The sequence below is a fragment of the Cicer arietinum genome, chromosome 2 (assembly GCF_000331145.2).
Source record: "Cicer arietinum cultivar CDC Frontier isolate Library 1 chromosome 2, Cicar.CDCFrontier_v2.0, whole genome shotgun sequence".
Classification (NCBI taxonomy): Eukaryota; Viridiplantae; Streptophyta; class Magnoliopsida; order Fabales; family Fabaceae; genus Cicer; species Cicer arietinum.
The window spans coordinates 291,550-317,910 of NC_021161.2; the positions used below are offsets into that span (position 1 = coordinate 291,550).

The 26,361-nt window shown below is 25.8% G+C and overlaps 4 protein-coding genes across 4 annotated transcripts; all 4 read left to right on the top strand.

Moving 5' to 3' along the window:
• LOC101506043 (DNA-directed RNA polymerases II, IV and V subunit 11) lies at positions 1 to 2,596 on the top strand. Its single transcript, XM_004489148.3, has 5 exons — positions 1 to 114; positions 193 to 282; positions 395 to 473; positions 1,559 to 1,654; positions 2,333 to 2,596. The coding sequence occupies exons 1-5, from the start codon at positions 62 to 64 to the stop codon at positions 2,363 to 2,365; spliced, it is 351 nt and encodes a 116-aa protein (XP_004489205.1). The 5' UTR covers positions 1 to 61; the 3' UTR covers positions 2,366 to 2,596.
• Positions 2,597 to 3,266: 670 nt separating this feature from the next.
• Positions 3,267 to 8,813, top strand: LOC101507138 (alkane hydroxylase MAH1-like). Its single transcript, XM_004489152.4, has 2 exons — positions 3,267 to 3,829; positions 7,107 to 8,813. Exon 2 carries the CDS (start codon positions 7,167 to 7,169, stop codon positions 8,700 to 8,702), a length of 1,536 nt encoding a protein of 511 aa, XP_004489209.1. The 5' UTR covers positions 3,267 to 3,829; positions 7,107 to 7,166; the 3' UTR covers positions 8,703 to 8,813.
• A 3,427-nt stretch (positions 8,814 to 12,240) lies between these two features.
• Positions 12,241 to 13,903, top strand: LOC101507458 (alkane hydroxylase MAH1-like). Its single transcript, XM_027331755.2, has one exon. The coding sequence runs from the start codon at positions 12,257 to 12,259 to the stop codon at positions 13,772 to 13,774; it is 1,518 nt and encodes a 505-aa protein (XP_027187556.1). The 5' UTR covers positions 12,241 to 12,256; the 3' UTR covers positions 13,775 to 13,903.
• Positions 13,904 to 18,292: 4,389 nt separating this feature from the next.
• Positions 18,293 to 20,191, top strand: LOC113785388 (alkane hydroxylase MAH1-like). Its single transcript, XM_027331643.2, has one exon. It carries the CDS (start codon positions 18,515 to 18,517, stop codon positions 20,030 to 20,032), a length of 1,518 nt encoding a protein of 505 aa, XP_027187444.1. The 5' UTR covers positions 18,293 to 18,514; the 3' UTR covers positions 20,033 to 20,191.
• The last annotated feature ends 6,170 nt before the right edge of the window (positions 20,192 to 26,361 follow it).

Below are 26,361 nucleotides of genomic sequence, written 5' to 3' on the forward strand. Positions count from 1 at the left end.
TCCATTTTCCATAACAAAAAAAAAAAAAAAAAAAAACCCCGAAAAATAGCAGAAGAAAAAGATGAATGCTCCTGATCGTTACGAGCGTTTCGTTGTTCCTGAAGGAACCAAAAAGTATGTCTCTTTTATTCATATTTATTTATTTATTTATTTATTTATGCATTTATTAATATTAATTTTTGTGTGAAAAAGGGTATCTTATGAGAGGGACACAAAGATCATAAATGCGGCTTCTTTCACCATTGAAAGAGAGGATCATACTATAGCCAACATTCTCCGCATGTATGCATTATATTATTATTATTTTATTATATTGTATTGTATTCTGTTCATTTCATTTTCTCTCCATGAATTCATGAATGAATGAACCCTAATTTTGTTTTATTCTTCTCAGGCAACTTCATAGAGACCCTAATGTGTTATTTGCTGGATACAAGCTTCCTCACCCTCTTCAGTACAAAATTATTGTCAGGGTTAGTTACTTTTTTTTTTTGTCTAGTTGGTTTGAATAAGGCCTTTTTTCGATAACATTGGTGCTAGTTTCACCCGTGTTTTTTTTTTCAGTTCCACCCAAATAGGTTACGTGAATGTGACGAAGCTATTTCTATAACAACATATAAAATAGTCAAAACTAGTTTTATAAAGTTTATGTTGTTTTCATAAGCTATCTTGAAGACAATATGAAAATAAGCTGAAGATAATAAGCTATTTCCATAAGCTATCATGAACAATCTCACAAGTGTATATTAGTAGATAAGCTCAAATGAGTTGGTCCAAACAAACCCTAAGTGTATTGAATTGAGTTAATCACTATTTTAGTTATCAAAATTGTAGGACTCTTGACAATTTGGTCTTCAAATTTACGAAATGATGAATTGATAATGTCAAACTATTTCCAGGAAAGCTATAAGTTGTGTTCATAAACTATCTTGAAGAGCATATGGAAATAAGTTGAAAAAAATAAAATGCTTCCATAAGTTCTCCCGAACAAGCTAGTTAGTTAATTTTCAACATCTACTCATTACTAATATAAACCTCTTTTTTTTTTGTGTGTGTGTGTTTGTGTAGTTGGTTTGGAGAAACAACTCAATTATCAATTAAGCTTTTATCATATAAATGCGCTTATGTGTACACTATTTCTATAACAAAAAATAAAATAAAGTCAAATTGTTTTTCATTAAAGCTATAAATGGTTTTCATATCTAATGAAAATGAGATGAAAACATCTTATGGACTTGTCATAAATCATTTTCATAAGCTCTTCTAAACTGTCTCATAAGTGTTTATATAAGTAGATAAGCTCAAATTAGTCAATCTAATCAAGAAATAAGTGTCTTAATTGAGTTAATCGCTATTTTAATTCTCGGCTGAACTCGTTTTGTTCGAACTGGGTTTTGTTTGATCTTTTGATATATGTAAATATATCACTAACTGGGAATTCTTTTTTTCATTTTCTTTTCTGCCACTAACTGGGAAGTACATGTACATGTTTTTTTCTTTCTCTGTATCCGAATTGCGAGTTCCTTGGCATAAGCTGTTTTTGTTGTTATTATTACAGATACATACCGCTAGTCAATCTTCACCAATGCAGGCATACAATCAGTCAATTAATGATCTAGATAAGGAACTTGATCAATTGAAGAATGGCTTTGAGGTATATAGTGTCTCTTTTATATTGTTATATGACATTGTTGATACTTGTTTACTATCTTAACAATCCTTTTAGATATCACTAGTAGAGTATTGGCGCCATTAGCACCAGGCTGTGCTTGTTAGATGTGTCCCTTTTCAGTAATATATTTAGTTTACATCCATTACCATGAAAGTAGTAGCTGATTTCTGATATCCGACTATATATGTTGACCCTATGGTCATGGAGAAAATTGGAGAAGGACTTAGGTTCAACTTATATTAGAACTGTGCTTTTTCTATTTTTGCTAGCAGCTCTTCCATGACCCTCACAGTATTTAATTTTTCTAAAGAGACATAAAGAAAAACATATATATCGGAATAAGAACAACATCTATCATCTATGTGTGTGGTTGGAAGATGATTCTCCGGCTCTTATGTAGTCCTTTTTGAAACTTGCATATTAATGAATTGTCTCTTGGTAGATTTTATAGTGTGAAAAGATACTAGCTCCCTTAAGTGATGGACACCTTCATACCATTCCAGCTAAATGGATTTTTTTGGGAAATTGGAAAGGTTTTTTTGAAATACATGTACTTAATGGCTTATATTAAGTCGGATAAATCCTTTATGGCTTATATTAAGTATTCTTGTTTTTCTTTCTGAGAGTACTGTTATAACATATTCAAAGTTTTAATCGCAGGCAGAGTTGTTGAAGTTCTCAAAGGACTATTGATTTACAGTCAAGATAGAATTTGTGTGCATTAGAAACCTTTGTAGATATTGAGACAGAAGATCACTCCTGCATAATGGAATTTATATATGATATTGTGTTTTATGAGATTTGTGAATGATGCTTTTGTTGGACTGAGAACTTTTCATTACAGTTGTGAACAATTTTAAAGCTGACACACTGAGTGGTATCGTGACATCTTATAATCTTACTGGTAATTTTGTGTTTGTGAAACCGATTTCACATTTTTTGCAAGCTATAAGTAGATTTCCTAGTTCTAATATTGATGAAATAACGGTGGTTGTTCAAATTGAAAAGTGTAGCTTTATCTAAAAAAAATATGGACATGATAGTCAACATTCACACACCAAGGGTAATAACATGTTATAACCCGGGTCAATTCCGTCAATTCAAATGACTTGTGAATGATGCAAAAAATGACATCACATTAAAGTTTTTCAATCCTTCTCAAGGCTGTTTGGTGTGTGAATGTTGACTATCATGTCCATAATTTTTTTTTAATAATAACAAGGGTAAATATGAGTTACATTTGCCAACAATTTAGTCATAATTATGAAATGATTTCATTTTATTTTGTTATTTTGGGTTGGTCTTAAATTTAGAAAGATATTTTTTAATGGACATCATTTTGTGTTCAGCTGTAGATATTTTGTACATATAAATATTTATAGCAGGGAAGAGATAAGAAAGTATAAACAAGAGATTATTTCCACTCATGTAAGGCTCTGTAGTTTAGATTTACTTCTCTCCCTCTAATATTAAAACTCATCTCAGCACACAACTTAATATAAATTTGACATTTTTCGTTCACACAACTTAATATAAATTTCACATTTTTCGTTACGTAATCTATATGAATTTAATTTTTCTAAAAACTAGTTATAAGTTTAGGTGAAGTTACTTGATGAAGTAAAAAATAATTTTGAAAATTTGTAGAATTCATCTATTATTAGAACTTGTAAGTAAAAAAACTTTAATATTTATAATGAGTTATGAAGTGAAGTATCCATCTAGATTTATTAGATTCCTGTTCTAGTGAGATCATGATCAACTATATTAATAAAAATCTATGCATAAGGACAATCAGAATTCCTGTTCAGTGATATCAACATCTAGTGACTGATAAACAATGTTAGCCACAAATAAATTAAAGTAGTATTATTTCTCATTATTCTCAAACAAGAAAAAGTGGAAAGTGAGTTGAAGTTGGCGATGACATTTGTATGCCATCTGTTTTATACATAAAAAAAAGGATAATACAAAAAATTCAACAATTTCATAATAAAGGCAACGTGTCTAATTTGATCATATCATACAGTCATTACTCACTACTATATGTGATATGATGACAAACTTTGTAATTATTATATTTAATCTTTAGAGAGAGAGAGAGAGGGAGGGATCGAATTGAAGCTAGTGCAAAGGTAACAAAGGAGAAGCAACCAGGTAAGTAGTGTTTTTATGGTTCATTAATTGAATGAAATTTGTGATGACATGCATGTCCCTTTGCAAGCTTAGCTTAAAATTCCATAATATAACGTATGTGGCTCACGACATATGAGAAATATATACACATTAAAATTAAAGTATAGTTGAGAACAATATCTCAAAAAGAAAGGTTATAGGGCGAGTCAACTCTATGGGATATGGAGTAACAAGTGGATATATATAAGCTTATATCGTAAGATTTGATCTCTACTCCTAACTCAATGGAATCTCCTTTAGGAGCCAAATTGCAATATTACTAAATATAATATCCTCTTGTGTCTTTAATACAAAGACTCTCTTCAAATTTTAAAAAGTTTTAATTGGTTTTTCACAAAAATATCTCTAATTAAACTAAAGAATTAAAATACTAACTACTTATGTCTCTTAAAATTAGTTTTGGGAAAAAAACAGTATATAACTAGCAAAATTTATTATGAAAACTATTTTTTATTTTTATTTTTGTCTATTGAGTTTGACGTATGAATTAAGAAATTAATGACTATTGTAGATTATAAAGAGACATCTTATATACTTTTTTAAATTAATCTTGAGTTTGATTTTTATGTATTTTTATTGTAATAAAAAGTTTTACATCATTAACACATCACAATCAATTACAAGTGTGACTTTATAGATAATTAAAATAAAATCTTAACATTTCTAATGTTATGATAATTGTGATTGATTGAGAATATAAAATTTATTTTCAATGACATTAAAGATAAATTAAATCAATTAATCATTACTTTCGGTATTTAATAAATTTTTATCATTAACTCAGTGTAACAAATTTCTATAATGTTAAAAGTATAATAGAAAAATAATTAATTTTTCATTGATTGTAAAATGACTAAAAATAAAACAAACTCCTTTTAGTAGAATGACTTACTATAAGGAATGTAGCAGTATTTGTTACATTGATTAGTTTTGTTGAATGTATTGATAATCAAATATTAATGCTATACTTTTTTATAATCAAATCATTTTTTTACATATATTTCAAAGTAGATATTGTGGTATTATGCATTTAGTAAATTGTTAAGTTTATAGATTAACTTTCTAGTTTTAATTTTATTAATATAAAAATTATGTTTAATGATTTTATAAATTTATTTATAAAAAAATATTAAACGATAGAAAAGGCTAATTTTGTTTGAATTTTATTTTATGATTTTATATTAGAGAATAAATTATTTTATTTTGATTAGTGTCATTTAATGCCAACAAGTTTGAAATTTTAGATGTTTATATTTTTTTTTCCTCAAAATATCTTTTATGACCCTTTAACTTAATTTCAGGTAACAATTCAATTATTTATTTTTATTTTTTATTGATTTGATAATTTATTTAATTTTAAGTAATATTTTTACAGATACTTAGAAAATTTATCATCATTTTTAAAATAAAACCCAAAAAATTCATTATTAATTTCTAGAAAATCCATATATTCATCAAATCTATAATTAAAATCTTCAAATAAACTCATATCTTCATCCCAAACAACAACAACAACATCTAATCCATCAAATAAAGAACTTACACTTTAAAATTTGATCCCCAAATCACTAAGACAATATCTTCTTTTTTCTATCATTTTCTAAATAAAATTCATAACTTAAATATTGAAATATGAGTTCTTTATTTTATAGATTTGATGTTGTTGGAGATGGAAACATGACTTTTATTTAAGTTATGAATTTGATGAAAATATGGATTTTATCATAGATGATTACCAATTTTTTGACTTTTTGTTTGAAGAATATGATAATTTTTCTGGATTTATGTAAAAAAAAAAAAAAGATAATATTGTTAATATTTTAAGACATAAAAAATTAAATTTTTATTTACAATTAAATAAATAATTAAATCTAAAAAAAATGACTAGATTACTACCTAAAGTTAAGTTAATGGACCACAAGAAATATTTTTCCTATTTTATTACAATAAAGTTTAAGGAGATTTTCATTTTATATTTAAACTATGATCATTAATGTCAATCGTTTAAATGATATATATAAATAAGGCACAAAATTCATATATTTGACTTTTATATATATTATGATTTATTTTTTGGTAAAAAAAATATTATTTAGTTAAATATATGAATTTTGAATCTTATATAATATATATTATTATTTTATTGATATGAATTCTGTCTTTTTGCATATATATCTAATTACACGTATTTCGCCGTATAAGTATTTATAGAAATGTTTTAAAAACAAGATAATAAGTTGGTATCATTGTCTAATAAATTGGATTAAAAACTTAACATAAGTATTTATACTATAACTTTTTTAACTACCACAAAAAATATACAATAGTTAATCTCATTATACACGAATGCAAGTGATTTTTATAATCTTTTTTACCATCGTACTTGACTAAAATATACTATAGTTAATAGTGTTACATTCTATAATTATATTATAGAAATTTAGAAGTTTTCTTATTTGAGAGGTAGAGAAATCTTATTTTTTTACTAATTGAGCGGTAGAGATTTAGACGTTGTTAAATAATAATAATATTCAAATATTGAAATATAATATTCATGTATAATTATTATCTATCTATAATTAATATCAATTATTAAAAGTTGTAGTAATAGTAACTATTAATGATATTTTGAAAATAGTATTACTTTTAAATGATGCTAACAAGAGCTCTAAAAGTGTTAGTGCATTAAGAACACTTATTAAGGAAATAAAAAATAATTTCTGAATGATAAATATCCCTTTTTGTAATTTTAAAGTTTAAATTGCACATTTTTCAAAAAAAATCTTCAAAATTCCCCTATTAAGTATTATTTGACTTCTATGCAGACCATGATATCATATTGATTATTTGTGTCATAATCAAATTGAAATATTTAAATAACATTATATAGATTGCCACATTAAGAGAATGAAATACCAATACAAACTTATTCACTTAGTTTCATTGGCATTGTCATTTCAACATTAATTGACAATGATCATGTTAACAATACAATAGCTCTATATAAATATATATTATAATATTCATATATGATTAATTAATGTCTATAATTAATAAAAATAATAGTAATAATAACTATTAATGACATTTGTAAAAATAATATTACTTTTAAAGTAATACAAAACGCCTCAATTAAATATTGTTTGACTATTATACACACTATGATATCATCAACTGACACTACATTTATTATTTGTTTCGTAACTAAATTGAGATATTTGAATGTCATTATATATAGGAGGACACATCGAAAGAAAAACATAACAACATACAAACGAAGCAGATTGTGATTTTGACAATGATGATGTTAACAATAATAGTTGCAGTTGTGGTTGTGTTTGTGACATTGATCCTCATTTCATTCCTCCAAACACTAAGCCTCAAAACTCCTGCCTTCACAAATTGGCCTTTTATTGGTATGTTACCACAATTCCTTAGGAACTTATCAAACATTCATGAATTTTCAGCTAAATTGTTGAATTCAAAAGGTGGCACAATAGAGTTCATAGGACCTTGGTTTACCAACATGAAAGGTGTAATCACAACCGATCCAATGAATGTGCATCACATAATGAGTAAGAGCTTCACCAACTATGTCAAAGGTGATTTATTTCGTGAAATGTTCAAACCTTTTGGAGTTGGAATTTTCACTACCGATTCACATTTATGGAAATTCAATAGAAACCTTCTTCAATATATTTTTAAACAAAGAAGTTTTGAAGATCTTCAAGAGAGAATCATTCACAACAAAGTTGAGACATCATTGATTCCACTATTGAATCATGTCCAACAACAAAAAGGTTTGATTGTTGATTTACAAGATATCTTCAATAGGTTCACATTTGATAACATTTGTTCCATAATTCTTGGACATGATCCTAATTGTCTTTCCATTGATTTCCCCGAAATCGAATGTGAAAAGGCTTTTAACCAAGCTGAAGAATCCATCTTCTATAGACACACCGTGCCACTTTGTGTTTGGAGGTTGCAAAAATGGCTTCAAATTGGTGAAGAGAAAAAAATGACTGATGCATGCAAAGTATTTGATCATTTTTTATATGATTGTATAGCATCAAAGCGCGAAGAGCTTACAAAAAATTCTAACAAAAATCAAAATATTGAAACTGATGAATCGCATGTTGATTTGTTAACATATCTGATTACAGAAGAAGAGAAAAAAGGCGAATCAAATGATGACAAGTTTCTAAGAGATGCTGCATTCAATCTTTTTGTAGCGGGGAGAGATACTATCACTTCATCGCTTACATGGCTCTTTTATCTCGTTGCTACACACCCTTTAGTCGAAGCCAAGATTCTTGAAGAGATAAAAGAAAAATTTGGACACAAAGAGAAGCCTTGGATTTTAAATGTTGATGAGGTGAAAAATCTTGTTTATCTCCATGGTGCTATATGTGAAGCATTGAGGCTTTTTCCTCCTATTCCTTTTGAGAGAAAGGAATCAGTTGAAAAGGATGTACTTCCAAGTGGCCATCATGTTCATCCAAATACAATGATTTTGTTTTCTTTGTATGCAATGGGAAGATCTGAAAATATTTGGGGAGAAGATTGCTTGGAGTTCAAGCCAGAGAGGTGGATTTCAGAACGAGGGGGCATTGTTTATGCCCCTTCTTATAAATTCTTTAGTTTTAATGCAGGACCAAGGACTTGTTTGGGAAAAGATTTGGCCTTCATTCAAATAAAAATGGTGGCTGCTTCTATTTTGTGGAATTATGGTATCCATGTGGTGGAAGGTAATTGTGTAACTCCTAGTCTTTCTATTGTACTTCTCATGAAACATGGTCTCAAGGTTAAGATAACCAAAAGGGGAGTTTAATTTGATGGAGCTAGCAAATAAATTGAAAATTCTTATGTAATAGGACATGTGTGAAAATATATGTCTTGTATGTTTTCATAAAATAAATAAGAATAGTACTATTAGTGAAAAGTAGTATTATGAAATGTATCCGTACAAAAATATAGTATGAAATATATTTAGCTAATAATCTAAATATATTTAAATAAAGTGTAGTAATCTTAATATGGATTATGTTAAATTAAAAAAAAATTCATGTTTTGTTTCAAAGAATAATGAAGTATTTAAGTTAATAAACAATTGATTTTCATGGTACAAATATTTGTAAAAAGTCATTAAGCACAATTATATTTCATAACCTCAATAGAACAAAATCAATTTTCACAATTTATGGAAGTTGCACTTATTATGGTCAAGGTGCAGTTAAAGAAGTCAAATGCTACTAAAGAAGTCTAGACTAATTCATTCAATTTGGATATTATTGACCAATTTCTACAAATATAAAAAAAAAAAAATCTCATTATTAAAATGGATCTTAAAAGAAATAGTTTTTATCAAATAAAATATATTCGACTTATTGTATTAGGTAATATTTATCATAGTTGTAATATAAATTTATCACAATTGGACTTGGAGATTGGAGGGGGTGAGAAGTTTAATGGGGGTATAGGGTTTGGAAGGGTTGGTGGAACTGAGCCTATTTAGCCCATGCTGTATGAGCCCAGGCTGTGCTTGTCTCTTGTTTGTGGAACATAGATTCCTCTGGGCTGCGTATCTTGGGCCATACCCATGACTTATTTTCTGAGGCAAGCCATAACTATAACTAGAAATTTTACTTTGCACCACTAACCCCTACTACTGCATTTTAATTATAAAAAGTAATGTTATAAGAATACAAATTAATATAAAATAAAATATAAATACAACACTTTGACATTTGATGAAAAATAAAACTTAATCTCTACTATATCTTATAAAGTATTGTATTTGTGTATCATTTTAAGTTAAATTTTGTGTTTCAACGATATTATTATTGTTTAATTAAAACTCCATATCTCAAGGTGTATATTGGGTGGATGAGTGTCTAAAATTGTTTTTCCTTTCAATATTTTTGTTTTGTTTTGACATAATTATAATTTTCATCATTTATTTTTTATCTACGATTTATTTTGATCATTTATATTTGTGAATGAAATAGTATTCCAGTCAAAAGTAGAAAAGACTTTATGGTTCACTGAACACACATTTACATTAGCTCCCTTAAATAATATCATTGGAGATCAAACCTACAATTTATTGAATCCAAGACTTTTACAAATAACAATAGGAGATTTTGGTCAAACTCGAGTTTACATCGTAACTTTGGCAAAATCTAAATATACACTAAAAACCAAATTCTTTAATGGAGTAGAAGGAACATTTAATATAAGGAACTATGGTATTTGAATCAGCCAAATTTTATCGCCAACTTGTTGCATCACTTAATATACATTTTTTAAGATCTTGGATTCGTTCCATGTCATAAATCCAAAATAAAATTGTTGATAAGTAAAAAGACTTTGACGTCATTGAAAAAATCCACATGACAAAGTACCACATAGACTTTGGTTATCCAACACGGATTAAAAAGACCACATTTTCAATAATTTCCATTTTTGGTGAGTACACGAAGCTAACGTTCATTACTTCATAGCTTCTAATTTCTATAAATAAAACAAATTTGGGCAATCGGTTATTAAATATTTCTTGTGCTAGAGGCCAATCTTAATAATTTTGATTTTTTGTGGCCAACAAAATTTGATTAAAATTGATGTCCACCAAACTTGCCAATGGCTTACAATTAAGGTGTCAATCCATGTCATATAATTATTGCAAATATATGTTATGCATGGACATTGAATTAGATAGTCAATTATATTTTTCGTGTATTTCATGCTTATAAAGATCCTTTACAATGAAATGTGATTTTCTTTTCCTATATATTATCTCTACTAAAAAGTAATTATATTTGAGATATACTAAATATTAAATTTTGATGTTTATCTCAAAGATTTGACCAAATATGTGCATAGACATTTTTTTTATACAAAATGGGTAGACATATTTACATATAATTATTAATTATTAAATATATTTTTTGACATATAATTAATAATTATTAAATATCTATATCCTCTCATTTATACTACTACTATAATTTATCTCATGAGTTTTCCATTACAATTTTTGGAAGAAAGAGTTTTCTTTCTTTAATGATGTTTTTTATATGTGGACTAAATCGAATGGATATAGTATACATCATTTTCTTTTTTGGTGCAATTTTTGAAAAAAAAAAAACTTTATTTTTCGGTGCCAAGTATACATTAATACTTTTCTATGGCCACTTGAAAATACCTATGAGTGGTGAGTAATGATAACGTGTATAATTTAAGTACGGGGTAAATAAAATTTGAAAGAACATAAAAAAATTTGTGATGGAAAATTATCACTTTATTTTACACTAATGTAGTCCAAGATATTATATTTATTGGACTCATTTATTACCACATTCAATTTGAGTGGAATTATACTTCGATGATTAGAGATGAGAACATATTTTTTACTTGTGGAACTTTATTGTGTATTTTTTCATGGATGAATTATAAGTAAAATTATATTAATTCGTTAACGTTAAGAAAAATCATATATATTTGATGTATACAATATCAATAAAAAAATTAATTATATTATCTAAATTACCCTTCATTATTAATAAATGAATAATTGAAAATATATAAAATTAAATTAAATACTTTTTAGAAATAGGAAGGATGTTGTTGATTTTTGCTTAAATTGCATTCCAAAAAAAATAGTTTAATTTTGTTTATATTTCCTTATAGAAAGAGTAGCTTATGTTTTTTCTAAGGGGTACTTGTGTCCGAGTCAAGAATATTTTGTTTACCCTCTTTTAACATATTACATATCTCTTTTTTGTTGCTTTAAAAAACGAGTAAAAAAATATGTTGATTCCTCACTAAAAATATGCAAAATAGATTAGTTAAAAAAAGACTATGTTTAATTTTTGACAAAAATAAATAGGAATAATGTAGTCTCTAAACCACAATATATCACTCAACTATATGAATTACAAGTACTATTAAAGATATTAACGAGGTTCGTAAATTTTCTACGTGACCTTTAACAAAAAAAAAAAAAATATAAGAAGATAATTTATAGTTCACTAGGACAAAAAATGATTGACATTAAACTCAACAATAGTTTTCTAAATATTTCCATTTGAGTATTGCTACTGTCATTTACGTTTTCTCTTTTTATGTTTTTTTTTTTCAAATTGCGATAAGACAAAAAAAGAATTGTTTTTTTTATGTCAGCGATTAATTTCTCCCACTTATTCTTTACCAGGGAACAAAATATTCCTTAACTTAAAAAAAATAAAAAAAATAAAAAAAACCACCTTATTACTCCAAGGGACCATTTGATGTACATTATGTTGTCTAAATAATGTTACTATATAAGGACAAGCCCATACATATCTAAATCCAAAAAACTAAGGCTTTTGTTGATTTCCAATAAACATGGTTGGTTATACAACAATGATTTTTGCATTGTTTTTTTTCTTATGCATCATTTTTCAAATTAATCGAAGACGATGTTGCAAATGCCCCATCTCAATAGATTATCCTTTTGTAGGCATGTTACCACAACTCCTTTGGAACTTATGGAAATTTCATGATTTCATAACCCAAACTCTCAAACAACAACATAGAAGCACAGGTGAGTTCAAGGGACCTTGGTTTTCACAAATGAACTTTTTAATCACTAGTGACCCCTTCAATGTCCATCACATTATGAGCAAGTTTTTTTACAACTATGTCAAAGGTTCTGAGTTTCATGATATTTTTGAAGCCTTTGGTGATGGAATCTTTGCTACTGATTCAGACACATGGAAATACAATAGGTCTCTTTTTCATTCTGTTTTCAAACAGAGAGACTTTGAAATTTTTCAAGAGAAAATCATACACAAAAAATTGGAGACAAGTTTGTTTCCTATGTTGGATCATGTTGAAAAACAAGGGTTAGTGTTGGATTTACAAGATGTCTTTAGTCGATTCACATTTGACAACATTTGTTCCGTAATTCTTGGATGTGATCCTAATTGTCTTTCAATTGACTTCCCCTATGTTGTTTGTGAGAAGGCTTTTGACCAAATTGAAGAATGCATATTTTATAGACATGTTTTGCCTAAAAGTGTTTGGAAGTTCCAAAAATTACTTGGAATTGGTCATGAGAGAAAAATGACCAAAGCATGCAAAGAATTTGATCAATTTATATATTCAAGTATTGAGTCCAAAAGAGAAGAGCTAAGAAAATGTAGCAAAAATAATATTGAAATGGTTGATTTGTTAACACTTTTTATGAGAAAAGATAAGGAGTCACAACAAGTAATACATGACGACAAGTTTTTAAGGGATGCTGCATTTAATCTCTTTGTTGCGGGAAGAGATACTATAACTTCGGCACTTACATGGTTATTTTATCTTGTTGCTACACACCCTTTAGTTGAAACCAAAATTCTTGAAGAGATTAAAGATAATTTTAAGACTATTAATATTGAAAAGAAGTTAGGTGTGGATGATGTGAAAAAACTTGTTTATCTCCATGGTGCTATTTGTGAAGCTCTAAGGCTTTTTCCTCCTATTCCCTTTGAGTCCAAGAAAGCAATTAAAGGTGATATACTTCCAAGTGGACACATTGTTGATCCTAATACAATGATACTATTTTCTTTGTATTCAATGGGAAGATTTGAAGATATATGGGGAAAAGATTGCTTGGAGTTCAAGCCAGAGAGATGGATATCTGAAAGAGGAAGAATTGTTCATGAGCCATCTTACAAATTCTTTACTTTTAATGCTGGACCTAGGACTTGTTTGGGTAAAGACTTGTCCTTCATTCAAATTAAGATGATAGCAACTTCTATTTTGTGCAAATATCGTGTCCAAGTAGGGGAAGATCACATTCCTATCTTAAGCCATTCAATTGTTCTTCTTATGAAGAATGGTTTGAGGGTTAAGTTAACAAAAAGACAAAATTGATGTATGGAAGATATAAATTTCATCTAAAGAAACTATTAATAATTGTCTCTCGTTGTTTCTGTGTATGTTTAATTTATTATTGTATGATGTTATTTATTGTATTTCGATTGTGAAAATAAATAAATAAAATTAAATATTAATATTAACTTTTATTTTTAAAATTTTATGTGAGGAGAATGTGTTATTTGTTCTTAAATGATAATCGTGAGATCTTGAATTTTATTATCTATTTTCAATATTTTTGTTTTGTTTTTATATTATATGACTTTTTAGGATTTTTTTCGTGCAGATACATTATGAATTAATAAATAATTTAAATTTTAATAGTTTTTTTGAGTCAAAATAGTTTTAGTAAACATTTTTTATTAGAAGGAAAAGAAAATATAGTCTAAATTTTATATTGGGGGAAAAAGCCTTTATATATATATATATATATATATATATATATATATATATATATATATATATATATATATATAGAGAGAGAGAGAGAGAGCCAAATAGTAATTTAAAAATATATTAAATCGTTTAATTAAGGAACAAACTTAACAAAATCAGAAAATTATTCGAAACATAAATATAAATTATATATTTTAATGATATTTTATTTTAGATTTATGTTTAGAATATATTTCTTATTTTTATTTTGAGTATGTTATATGTTTTTAAAATACAATCTAGTTCTTGACACCACCGATAAAGTTTTTTAGCTTTTGCATTTTCGGAAATATGTGAAATATATTTTATGAGGTTTTTTGTGTTTTTATTTTTATTTTATTTTTGGGAAAACCCTTTAATATAGTATATATTTATAGTTTAGTTTTTGTTTTTGTTAGAATTGTATGGGGTCGATTTAAATTTGTCAGTTTTTGGTGAATGATCGTTTGTTTTCTAATTTTGCTCTCTGTCTCTAAATTTATTACTGAAAACTAAGATCCAATTATATATTTTATACTATCGCAAGTTAAAATCCGATCAAACCAAAAAATTAAGAGATTGAATGGCCATTCACTTTAGTTTTCTATTTTCCTTATTTGTGATTTTATGTTATGGGCTGCTATTATAAAAGAGACTCCGTTTATTGTATTTATTTTTTTAATTCATTTTAATTAAATAAATTACTTCAGTTTTAATAAATAAATAAAAAAAAAACAGGGATTTCGACCCTGTTATATATAGGCCAAATATTTCGACCCCTACATGCTCAAGTGTTTGAGTCACTATTTGTAAATCCATTTCAAAGCCAAAAACTCTTTAAAATATTGTTAAGTAGTAATTTGTTAGTTAATTTGGATAATAAGATAGTTATGATTTGTTAATTTGGTTATAATCATTATACAAAGTGTATTATATATTTCAATACAGTAAACTTTTTCATTAAATCAACTTAAAATAATTTAATTTTCTTTTAATATTTCTATTTTTTTGGATTCTATTAAAAAATATACTAAGTTTATTTTTTTCGTTAATTTTTTTCCTTCGGCAATATTTCCAAGAAAATTCAGGTTTTGAGATTTCATAATCTTACATCTCTCTTATTTGTATCAGAGATCAAATTGTTTCCATTTATATTCCTAATTCGAGTTATTGGCTCAGTTTTACTACAAGTCTCACTCATATCATTTCACTTGCACCATATCCATTTTTTGTGATTGAAAATCTTGTATTTTCTTTGTTTTCAAAGTTATTTATTCATTCTTTTGATGAAGTGCTTTGTAATGTTAAATGATATCTTGAATTTGTTAAGGAACTTGTACCTCGTGATACTAGTACAACTTTCCAACATATAATCTCTTTGCTGATTTGGTTCTCAATTATTCTCTTGATTGTAACCATTATAGTTTTGGACATAGTTGAAAGAAAACAATATCAATCAATTATCACAACTCATGCGTCTCACAACTATTAATAAAATATGTCACGTCTAAATCATTTATATTTTATTTGAAAATAATTGTTATTTAAAATTTAAAATCATCAAATTGTTACAATTCAAGTGTCATAAGTATCTAAAATTAATAAGATATTACATATTACATTTTAATCAATCTCACTATTAATTGTTAATAAACAGAAATTAGAGTGCAAACACATCACAAGTTGAATTGATATACCATTTATGTTGACACTCTAAAACTATCACCTATCACTTGTGGCACTCTAATAAATTTATTAAATAAAAAATAAAGTTATTGAGTAAACCACTATTATATTCCCTCAAAGTGTATGGCGTTATTACTTTATTCATTGACTCGGTCAAAAACTCAAATTAATCATCAAATCATAAAAAAATTAGTTCAATTTAGTTCTTGACATTATAGTCAAAAATGATTATTTGGACAATAATTTCTATTTTTCAAAGACTATTTGAATTTTTGACTAAATCGGGAACAAAATAAGAACGTTCTACACTTTTTATTTTTGTTTTTGTTTTTTGGTCTTTAAATGAAATGGTAAATAAATGTGCACACTATTGCGAGGTTTTCCCTCATTTTATTTTTTCATCTCTAAATACACTGTGAGAAGATAAAATCCAATAAAAAAAAAATTATAAGATTGGATGAGTATTAATGTTAGATTATGAACAGTATGCCATATTTTTCTCTCTTGTGTACCTTGTATTCCCATCTTTCAACTTCTTCTTTATGCCCACAAAACTGAAAATGTTTGTTTCATTTCTATTTTCAACCATATTCCTCCTCTTTACAGTTATCTCACCGATCAGTTGTCCCGAACCACTTTTTAAAAAACTACATAAAGTAAATAAATATTAAGTTAAATGAACATATATTATTAATATAAATAATTTTGTATTGACATTTAATAAAAATTATTGATTACATAATTATTATTTTTTATGGTAATTTCAATGTAGTAAAAGAATAAAATCAATTATTAAATGTATAAAATTATTTACATTATCATTTTCTCTAAATATATTTGTTTTATATGCATATGTGGGGCAAAGTGGTTGTACCCGCTTTATTATATGGGTAGATAGTAGTTACCATTAAATATCTTTGTACCTTAATAGACTATTCTGTTACCTGCCAACTAACATTTTCATATCTATCCAAGGAGTTTGACAAATAATTTAAGGCGTTAAATTTTAAATATTTAATTGATAAATTAAATATAATATTTTATTATATGTTAAAATTTTATGTTATAAATTTTTGATATAAATACTAAACTTTTTACAAATATATCAGTAAAAAAAAATGAATTAAATTAAAAAAGTTGCATCTGTGTAAGAGAGACAAAATTATGGGTATAACATATTCTTTTGGTTAGTATGTTTGAAGAGGAATAAAAATCTAAACAAAAATGAAAGTGAGTTTGTTTGAGTATATAGGATTTTTCTCATAAAATTAAACTCAAACTAATTATAACATATAGATTTGATTCAGCTTAATCATGTTAACATTAATAAAAATTAATATACTTATTTAAAAAATATAAATTTTTCTTTTCGGAACACTAGATATTTTATACTGTTAAAACAATTACGTAAACACTTTTTAAACTACAGTGAGAAAAATAATATGTAAATGATTAAAAAAATTGTTAAATACAACACATATTTAAGATAACTCTATTGATATAGTCTAATGATTTTATTCAGATATAAGTAGTAGATTTTAAATGAAGTGAAATCATATTCAAATCAACAAATATTAAATTTATTTGGTTCGATTTCGATTGAACTCGAATACATAAAAAAAATTAATTTAATTGATTTCGATTTGTTTTTTAATTTATCATATCATTCATTTGATTTTTATATCTCTAAATAAAACTCAAAAAACACATTAAGTTAAATGACGTAATATATTTTTTATTTAATATATTTTGTAATTTTTATAGGATATTTTTATTTGAAAAAAATTGATAAGGACATTGGGTTGACCGTGCACCCTATATCTCAACCAAGCTCCATTAGTGGCTACACATTTATCTAAGGTCGGCTTGTTTAAGATTTTTATTAAAATGATTTTTTTTATATTTTATATTTTTTTATAATATATTTTGAAAAGGATTTTCAAAATAAATTTTTAAATAAAAAATTAATTTAAATAGTTTATCTTAAAATATCATTTTAAGTATTTCATTTATTTGCTGCAACTTTTTCTATATAATGAAGTTTTAATAAATGATTAAAATGAAAAATCATTTTAAAAACTCTTCATGAAAATTAACTTTAAAAGATACTTTAAAAAAATATAATTTTTATCATGTTAAAATCTCTAATAATGAAAATTTAAATTATTGAGTATCAAAATTACTATTTTTAATCAATAATAAATAAATATAAAGCAATTTCTATTATTTGTAAAATCACTTATTAATAAATATAAAATTAAAATCACTTATTAAAAATCTTTAACAAATGTATCTTAATTTTTTTACTTCAAAAAAAAAAAAACCAAAAAACAACCTTATTACTCCTTTAATAAGACAGTGTTCTGGCTGTAGCGTTTTTAAATACTGCTTGTACTCTTTGCAATTGTATGCTTTAGTTTCTAATATAACAATATCAAAATCATTTTTTGTGGTTCAGAATCAATTCTTAATAGTTGGGTCCACTTCAATATATTTATCATATGTGGACCAATTAGGTAGAGAAAAAAAAACACAAAAAACTGTCACTAATGCTTGTTATATAAAAAAAGAATAACCCCTTATACAATTATATCATATTATATCATATCATATCAAACAACATCAATATAATTTACAATGTATACTCTTAGCTATGCATCAATTATTTGTGCACTCTTAACCTTCCTATGCATCTTGAATCAAATTCATCGTCAAAGAAGTTGTAGATACCCTGTCTTTATAGATTATCCTTTTATTGGCATGTTGTTACCTCTCATTCAAAACATGTGGCGAATTCATGATTTCATAACTGAGAGACTCATACAACTCCATAAAACTGCTGAATTCAAGGGACCTTGGTTTACCAACATGAATTTTTTGATGACTAGTGACCCTATCAATGTTCATCACATAATGAGCAAGTCTTTTGACAACTATGTCAAAGGTCCTGAATTTTGTGAAATTTTTGAACCATTTGGTGATGGAATATTTACTAGTGATTCGGATAAATGGAAATACCATAGGTCTTTGTTGCACTCTGTTTTCAAACAGAGAGAGTTTGAAATTTTGCAAGAGAAAATCTTACACACAAAATTGGAGACAAGCTTGCTTCCTATGTTGGATCATGTGGAAAAACAAGGGTCAGTTTTGGATCTACAAGATGTCTTTAGTCGATTAACATTCGACAACATTTGTTCCATAACTATTGGATGTGATCCTAAGTGTCTTTCAATTGACTTCCCCTATGTTGTTTGTGAAAAGGCTTTTGACCAAATTGAAGAAGGTATATTCTATAGACATGTTACTCCAAAATTTATTTGGAAGTTGCAAAAATTCCTTGGAATTAGTCATGAGAAAAAAATGACCAAAGCATGCAAAGAATTTGATCAATTTATATATGCAAGTATAGAGTCCAAAAAAGAGGAGCTAAGAAAAGGTAGCAAAAATATTGAATTGGTTGATTTGTTAACACATTTTATGAGAAAAGATAACGGATCACAACATATAATACATGATGACAAGTTTCTCAGAGATAGTGCATTCAATCTAATTGCGGCAGGAAGAGATACTATAACTTCGGGGCTTACATGGTTTTTTTATCTTGTTTCTACACACCCTTTAGTCGAAACTAAAATACTTGAAGAGATTAAAGAAAATTTTAAGACTATTAATATTGAAAAAAAGTTAAGTGGGAATGATTTGAAAAAATTAGTTTATCTTCATGGTGCTATATGTGAGACTCTAAGGCTTTTTCCTCCTGTACCCTTTGAGAGAAAACAAGTAGTGAAAGGTGATATACTTCCAAGTGGACACATTATTGATCCTAATACAATGGTACTATTTTCTTTGTATTTAATGGGGAGATTTGAAGATATATGGGGAAAAGATTGCTTGGAGTTCAAGCCAGAGAGATGGATATCTGAAAGAGGAAAAATTGTTCATCAACCATCTTACAAATTCTCTATTTTTAATGCTGGACCTAGGACTTGTTTGGGTAAAGACTTTTCCTTCATTCAACTTAAGATGATAGCAACTTCTATTTTGTGCAACTATCGTGTCCATGTTGTTCAAGGTCATATTCCTACTCCAAGCCATTCAATTATCCTTCATAGCAAGAATGGCTTGAAAGTTAGGATTACAAAAAGACAAAATTGATGCATGGAAGATATTAATTTTACACCTAGAAACCATTAATAATTGTCTTTGCTTGTTTGTGGGTATTTTTAATTTATTATTTATATAATGTTATTTATTGTATTTCAGTTGTGAAAATAAATAAGGAATTATATATTAATATTAATCTTTATTATGCGAGGAGAATGTGTTGTTCGTTTTTAAAAGATATTTGCAATATTCTTAAATTTTGTTGTCTATATTCAAAATATTATTTTTATCGTTTTCATATTATATGATTTTTAGGATTTTTTTCACGTAGATGCATTATGATCCTTTATTTTTAAAATTTTATTTATGCGATGGAAATGAATTGAGATTCATTAATATTAGATATTAGTCTATTGAACTTTTATTTTAATTTTTATTTTATATACTCTTTATATGTCTTGTATTTATTTCTTTCTCCTACTCTCTCTTCCTATATTATTTATATACCTTCTTTATATTATGTCTTTTATTTATACTCTTTATCTATACTCTATTGAGCTTATTCTATACTCTTTATATTATGTCTTTTATTTATATACCTTCTTTCTCCTACTCTCTCTTCCTATATTATTTACACTTAAAAGACACATAAGTATGATCAATTTCAATATATTCATCTTTTTAATATTATATATGGTATTTAATTAAGATCATTTTCATGTGGGAGGTGGTGTTAATTTTAGGGTTCGTATGGTTGGTTATTTTGAGTTTTAATTTGGTATTTTTTACGTTTTCCCTGCATAGTTAAAGACAATCATGCAAATTAACTATTAATCTTGGTCATTAAAAGAGTTGGGATAAACTCATGTTATTCTTCTTCAATATATATTTTTATCTTTATTATCTTTTGATTTTGTTCTTTGGAGATTACGTAACAAATGATATAACTGCTTTCAGTTAAGTTTATTTCATGCAATTCAAGATTTATGATGTTCATCAGAAAAATCTAAGAACATAGTCGTTTATTTTGTAAAAATAATTTTTTATTTTTATTTTTTAAAATGTGTTCACTTTAATTTGTTAACAAGGAAAGAAGTAATTTGTGAAATAAAGAATTTTATGCATTTTTTTAAAAAATAAAAATGTCAAAGGTATAGTTTTCATTATTTATAGAAATGTATCATCCTTAACTAGCAAATATTTCATCTTGTCTCCACCATAACAGTTTACATCAAGAGTTTTGAGTTTTAACATTAAAAAATTAAAATAAATGTATAATTTTTTAAAAAAAGTATTTTTTTTTCACAAAGTAGATACTTCCTATGACATTAAAGTTTTTTTTTTTATGTTTACAACGCAAGAACTAAAATTGAATACAATAGTAAACTTTAAGAAAACTGAGTTAAATTTTTTTAAAAAAATTAAGCGACAAATAATGTCATCTAGTCTAATAATTTTTTAGGGGAACAATTGACTATATGAGTTTTAGGGGAGGTGTAACATACTAACAATGAAAGAAGGAAATTGTTTTATTAAATATCAATAAATTAAATCAACTTCTGACGTGGAATACTGAAATTATTTAGGGCTTGTTTGATTGTGTTTTACTTTTTAATTTTTGAAAACTATTTTATAAATAAATTTTAGAAAATTGTTTTTAAAAAGAAAATTAAAAAAAAAAAACTGTTTGACAACTCTAGTTTTTAAAACAGTTTTTGATTATAGAGTTAAAAAAACTGAAAAATGAAAAGTAAAAATAGTTTTTTTTGTTTTAAAAAGAATAATATTAAAAATAGTTTTACAAAACAGTTTTTAGAAACAAACAATCCAAACAAGTTTTTTAGTTTTTAAATTTTCAAAAACTAAAATAGAATTTTTGAGATGTGAATTTCTTTTTTTTTTTTAGAATCTTTAACAAATCAATGGACTCATCTTTCTTTAAGCCATCTATTCGGAAGAGAAAAATGCAAGTGAAACTTTCCTATCAATATTTAATATATTAATTAAATAAGTTGTTGAAGAATTACCACGTTGAATTGAAAAGGCTAACTTCCTACTTTAATGTGCTTATGAATTGACACCATTTTAAATAAAACAAAAATATAACACTTCCAAATTTAATCAAACTTATCATAAATGAGATTCGATTTTATTTGACAGTATCAAAATATATTAATTTTTTACAACTAGTTATAGACAGAGCTTAGTATTGGCCCAATAAACGGGTTTGAATTCTGAGTTCAATATTTCATGGATATCTCTATCACTCTTTTAAATGAAGAGAGAGGAAATGATTAAAAATTTCAATAATTTAGAGTGAAGAGATCCAAACACCCAAGAAACTCTATGCCTAAAGTCGTCGTTAATGTGATCCATTAAGAAGCATTAATTTAGTTTGACAAATTGCTCATAAGACGTCGACTACTTAATAGTAAAAATTTGATTTTGTAAACGTGGCCAAAAAAAATGTACCATTTAAAAAAAATGTACCTTTGATTATTTTTTGGTGTTCACGTTTGCATATATATGAAATTAATTACGAATAAATTGAATAGCCGAAGCTATACGGTGGAACCATGAGAGAAGGATTCAATTCAAGCTTCGTATATTAATTTGATTAAACCATTAACGATGGTTATTGATACATTCTTGAAAATAGACCCACATATTAAAATTTACAAAGATTTATATTAGGGCTAAAACTAGGAAACTATCATTAATATTGTATTAAAATTTAGAAATTGTTTCAAACTAAACTCAAATTGAATATCACTTATTTGTTTTATTTGTTATATAAGTCTCTTATTAACATAATTTAATATTTGCTTCAAACTTAACTTTAACCTCTACCTCAAACAAATACAAATATTTAACGTCAAAGTATTTACAAGTACAATTTTATCGTTAAATCTTTGACTTTGATTCCGATCAAATTAGCATCATTGTTTAATATCATTGTTGATTTCATTGATCTATCATCACCGCTTTGAGTATAAGTTCTGAATGAAACAAAAATGATAATTATTTAATATTTTTTTTTAAATATGATAATTATTCTAGAATGGGGAGAGTATAAAATAACATTAACACTACTTTAATTAAAAAATCTTTTTCTCTTTCCCAATTTAAAATATATATATATATATATATATATATATATATATATATATAAACCTTGCAATATAAATTAAAAAGTAAAACATTAAAATGAACACTAAGCCAATATGATTCAAACATGCACCCTTCAATTAAAATTATACTTAATTGCAGTTTTAGTCCCTCTAGTTATACCGATTCACAAAATTTATCTCTTTATTTTAAAAGTCGACAGTTTCGATCCCTCTCACTAGAGATGGGAATATGACATACCGACCAACTGGGACATACGTCATAGCCTAGGTAAGGCCCAGACCAGACCAAACTTTTTTTTAAACAGATAAGACCAATACTTCTAAAAAAGCTTATTTAGTTAAAAAGACTAGACTACATGCCACATAATAGATCTTTAAGGCCTATTATGTCAACCTATTTAAATAAATATAAATAATATTTTTTTACTACTATAACTATTATATTAAATTTTGATCTTTTTATTATATATATTCAACTTTTAGTAATTTACGCATATTAACCTCCTTTAGTTTTTGACACATTAAAAAATATTATTATAAAATATAATTTAAGTATAATATATATAAAGTCATATTTTTCAAAATGTGATGCTAAATATCAAAATTAAACTTAATTTCATTGACATATTAACTCGTTAATCTATTTAAAGATATGTGATTACTTATATAAAAATGTTAAAATAAAATAGATTTTTAAATAGGCTAATAGATCATACCAGACTTCTATCAGAACAAGACTCAGACCTAAAAAGTAAACCTATGATAGGCCACAAGCATTGAATTTTTTTACAGATCAAGCCCAGGCCTAGCTCGGCCCAACCTATTACCACCCCTATCTCCCACTGATTTTTTAACTAAAAAATGATGGCGTGAGATGTTTTAAATAACGTGACATATGATACGATGATGTAGAATGATTAACACCTATGAAATTGAAATAAAACGCTATAAAAACTTTAATTTCAAATTTAATTTTTTATATTTTTAATTTAATTAATGACATATAAATAATTAATGCATTTAAATAATTTTATTTTATAGAATTGTATATCATACTATTTAAAATATATTAAATCATTATTTTTTTAGATAAAAAATATGAAAAAGAAATCAAAATTATTGATCTTTAAAATAAAAAGATTAATTATTTAAATCAATCTAAATATAAGAATCAAAACTACAATTAAATCATAAAATTATTAGCCTTAAAACTAAAATCCCATTTGCATCGTGTATGAATCCTAGAGAGTGTGATATACCAAAAGGTCTGGTATTGCCAATAATTGGTCTTCTCTAATCATTAGGGGTCATTTATTGGTATGAATTATTTTATTCCTTTTTCATATATAATTAATATTTTAGACGGCTCCTTCTTATAATTCATAAATAAAAAATAACCTATTTTTTAAAATTAAAATAACATCTTTTATCTTGAGCTTTTCCTCAAATAAGCCTTTCAATATTAATATCCACTCACAAAATATTTGTTTAAACAAATCCTTACAAGCATGCAGGACACATATACATTGTATTGGCATTTTCCATATTTGTAATAATCAAGTAGTAATCAATTGGGGTGGGTGTTGCTTCATTTAGAAAAGAATTAATTATTTGTAAACAAATTTTATTATTGAGGAATAGTAGAACAAACTTAAAGTTTGGTGGGTGTAAATAGTATCTAACATACAATTATTTATCTATAAAATAAACTACAATTGATAAATGTGTCATATCAACTTTAGATTTAATTATTTTTTAAATTAACATAAATGGTAGATTAATTTAACTTATAGATATCAATATTATATAAATATAATTAAAAAAATTATAAATTTTAATTTCTTCTTCGAATTTTCTTAACAATATGACATATTTTAAATGATATAATAGATCATACGATGATATTAAATAATTAATATATAAAAAATTTAATTTTAATTTAATTAATAATATATAAAAAATTAATAAGTCTAAGTAATTTTATATTATAAAATTATATATGATGTTATGGTTTGTTAATGCCCATATGCTATCATGCCATGGCGGCGCCAATATTAACCAGCCAAAGCGAGACAATCATATAAATAATGAGGTATGATGAAAGAGTACAAAAGTAGATTCTCAACCCAAAAGGAGAAAAATATATACTAAATTAGATTCATGTATTTTGTTAGGGACTGATCTAAAGAAAGCAATCATAATAATGAGTAAAACAATTTAAGCTTTAGTTTTGGAATCACATGTATCGATACATCATACATGCAGTTGGGCCAGCCCAGTAGTACAGACCATTCATTCTTGAGTATTTTTATTTTCTTTTTATAATATAATAAAATGAAGGTGATTTTTTTTTTATCAAATATATTTTAAACTTTTATAATATTATAATTTTTAAATTTAATCTCAAATAAATTTTGTTTATTTTTAATATCAATTTTGATTTTATATGAACTTTTTTTAGTGACTAAAAATATATATTTTTTACAAATAAAATAAATAAATTAGCGATTAAAAGTGAATAAAGAAAAATTTATAAACTAAAAATTTTAGAATTTTTTTATAAGGACTAAAATTTATTTTACCATTTATATTTAATTATTAAAACTATATATTATTTTTATTAGGATTTTATTTTTTAAATGAGAACATGACCTTCAAAACGTTTAAGACAATCATACATCTATGAGATATAAAAATTTAACTCATAATTTAATCTATTTGAAGATTTAATCCAAACCCGTTAAATTGATTTAATCTATTCACAATCACATCACAATTATATTGATGTATAAGTATACAATAATTAATCATTGTAGCACTCAAAAAATATATTAATAGAAGAAATAGAAACAAAATAAGGGAGACAAGAACCAAAGCTCTTGAAAAAAAAAAAGACTAAACTATATTGGGAGATATAAGTCTCACCCATAAAAAGTAACAAAACACCAAAGTATTATGTAAAACGAAAAAACATAGACCAAAGCATTAGTGGAAAAAATCGTAACAAATTAATAAAAGAATGATTAGATTTCGAAAGAATAAGATCAAAAGACAAAAACAATGAGACGACCAAATATTAGTCGCATTTCAACCCTTTTGATAAGCAAAGATTGATAGCATGCATGATTGCCTCCAATTATGCTTGAATCAATTGATTGCCACAATAAAGCATCACTTTGTTCCTATTTTTCTTTTACATATATGCCTTCATGTTATGAATCTTAGTTGTGAGATGATATTTTACCTCTT

What these genes read in the sequence shown, in the direction of transcription:
- LOC113785388 (XM_027331643.2), top strand. Translation starts at nt 18,515, where the DNA reads ATGTATACTCTTAGCTATGCATCAATTATTTGTGCACTCTTAACCTTC.
- LOC101507458 (XM_027331755.2), top strand. Translation starts at nt 12,257, where the DNA reads ATGGTTGGTTATACAACAATGATTTTTGCATTGTTTTTTTTCTTATGC.
- LOC101506043 (XM_004489148.3), top strand. Translation starts at nt 62, where the DNA reads ATGAATGCTCCTGATCGTTACGAGCGTTTCGTTGTTCCTGAAGGAACC. An exon ending in ATAGCCAACATTCTCCGCAT is followed by an intron (nt 283 to 394) that starts GTATGCATTATA and finishes TATTCTTCTCAG; the next exon opens with GCAACTTCATAGAGACCCTA. An exon ending in AGTACAAAATTATTGTCAGG is followed by an intron (nt 474 to 1,558) that starts GTTAGTTACTTT and finishes TTATTATTACAG; the next exon opens with ATACATACCGCTAGTCAATC.
- LOC101507138 (XM_004489152.4), top strand. Translation starts at nt 7,167, where the DNA reads ATGATGATGTTAACAATAATAGTTGCAGTTGTGGTTGTGTTTGTGACA.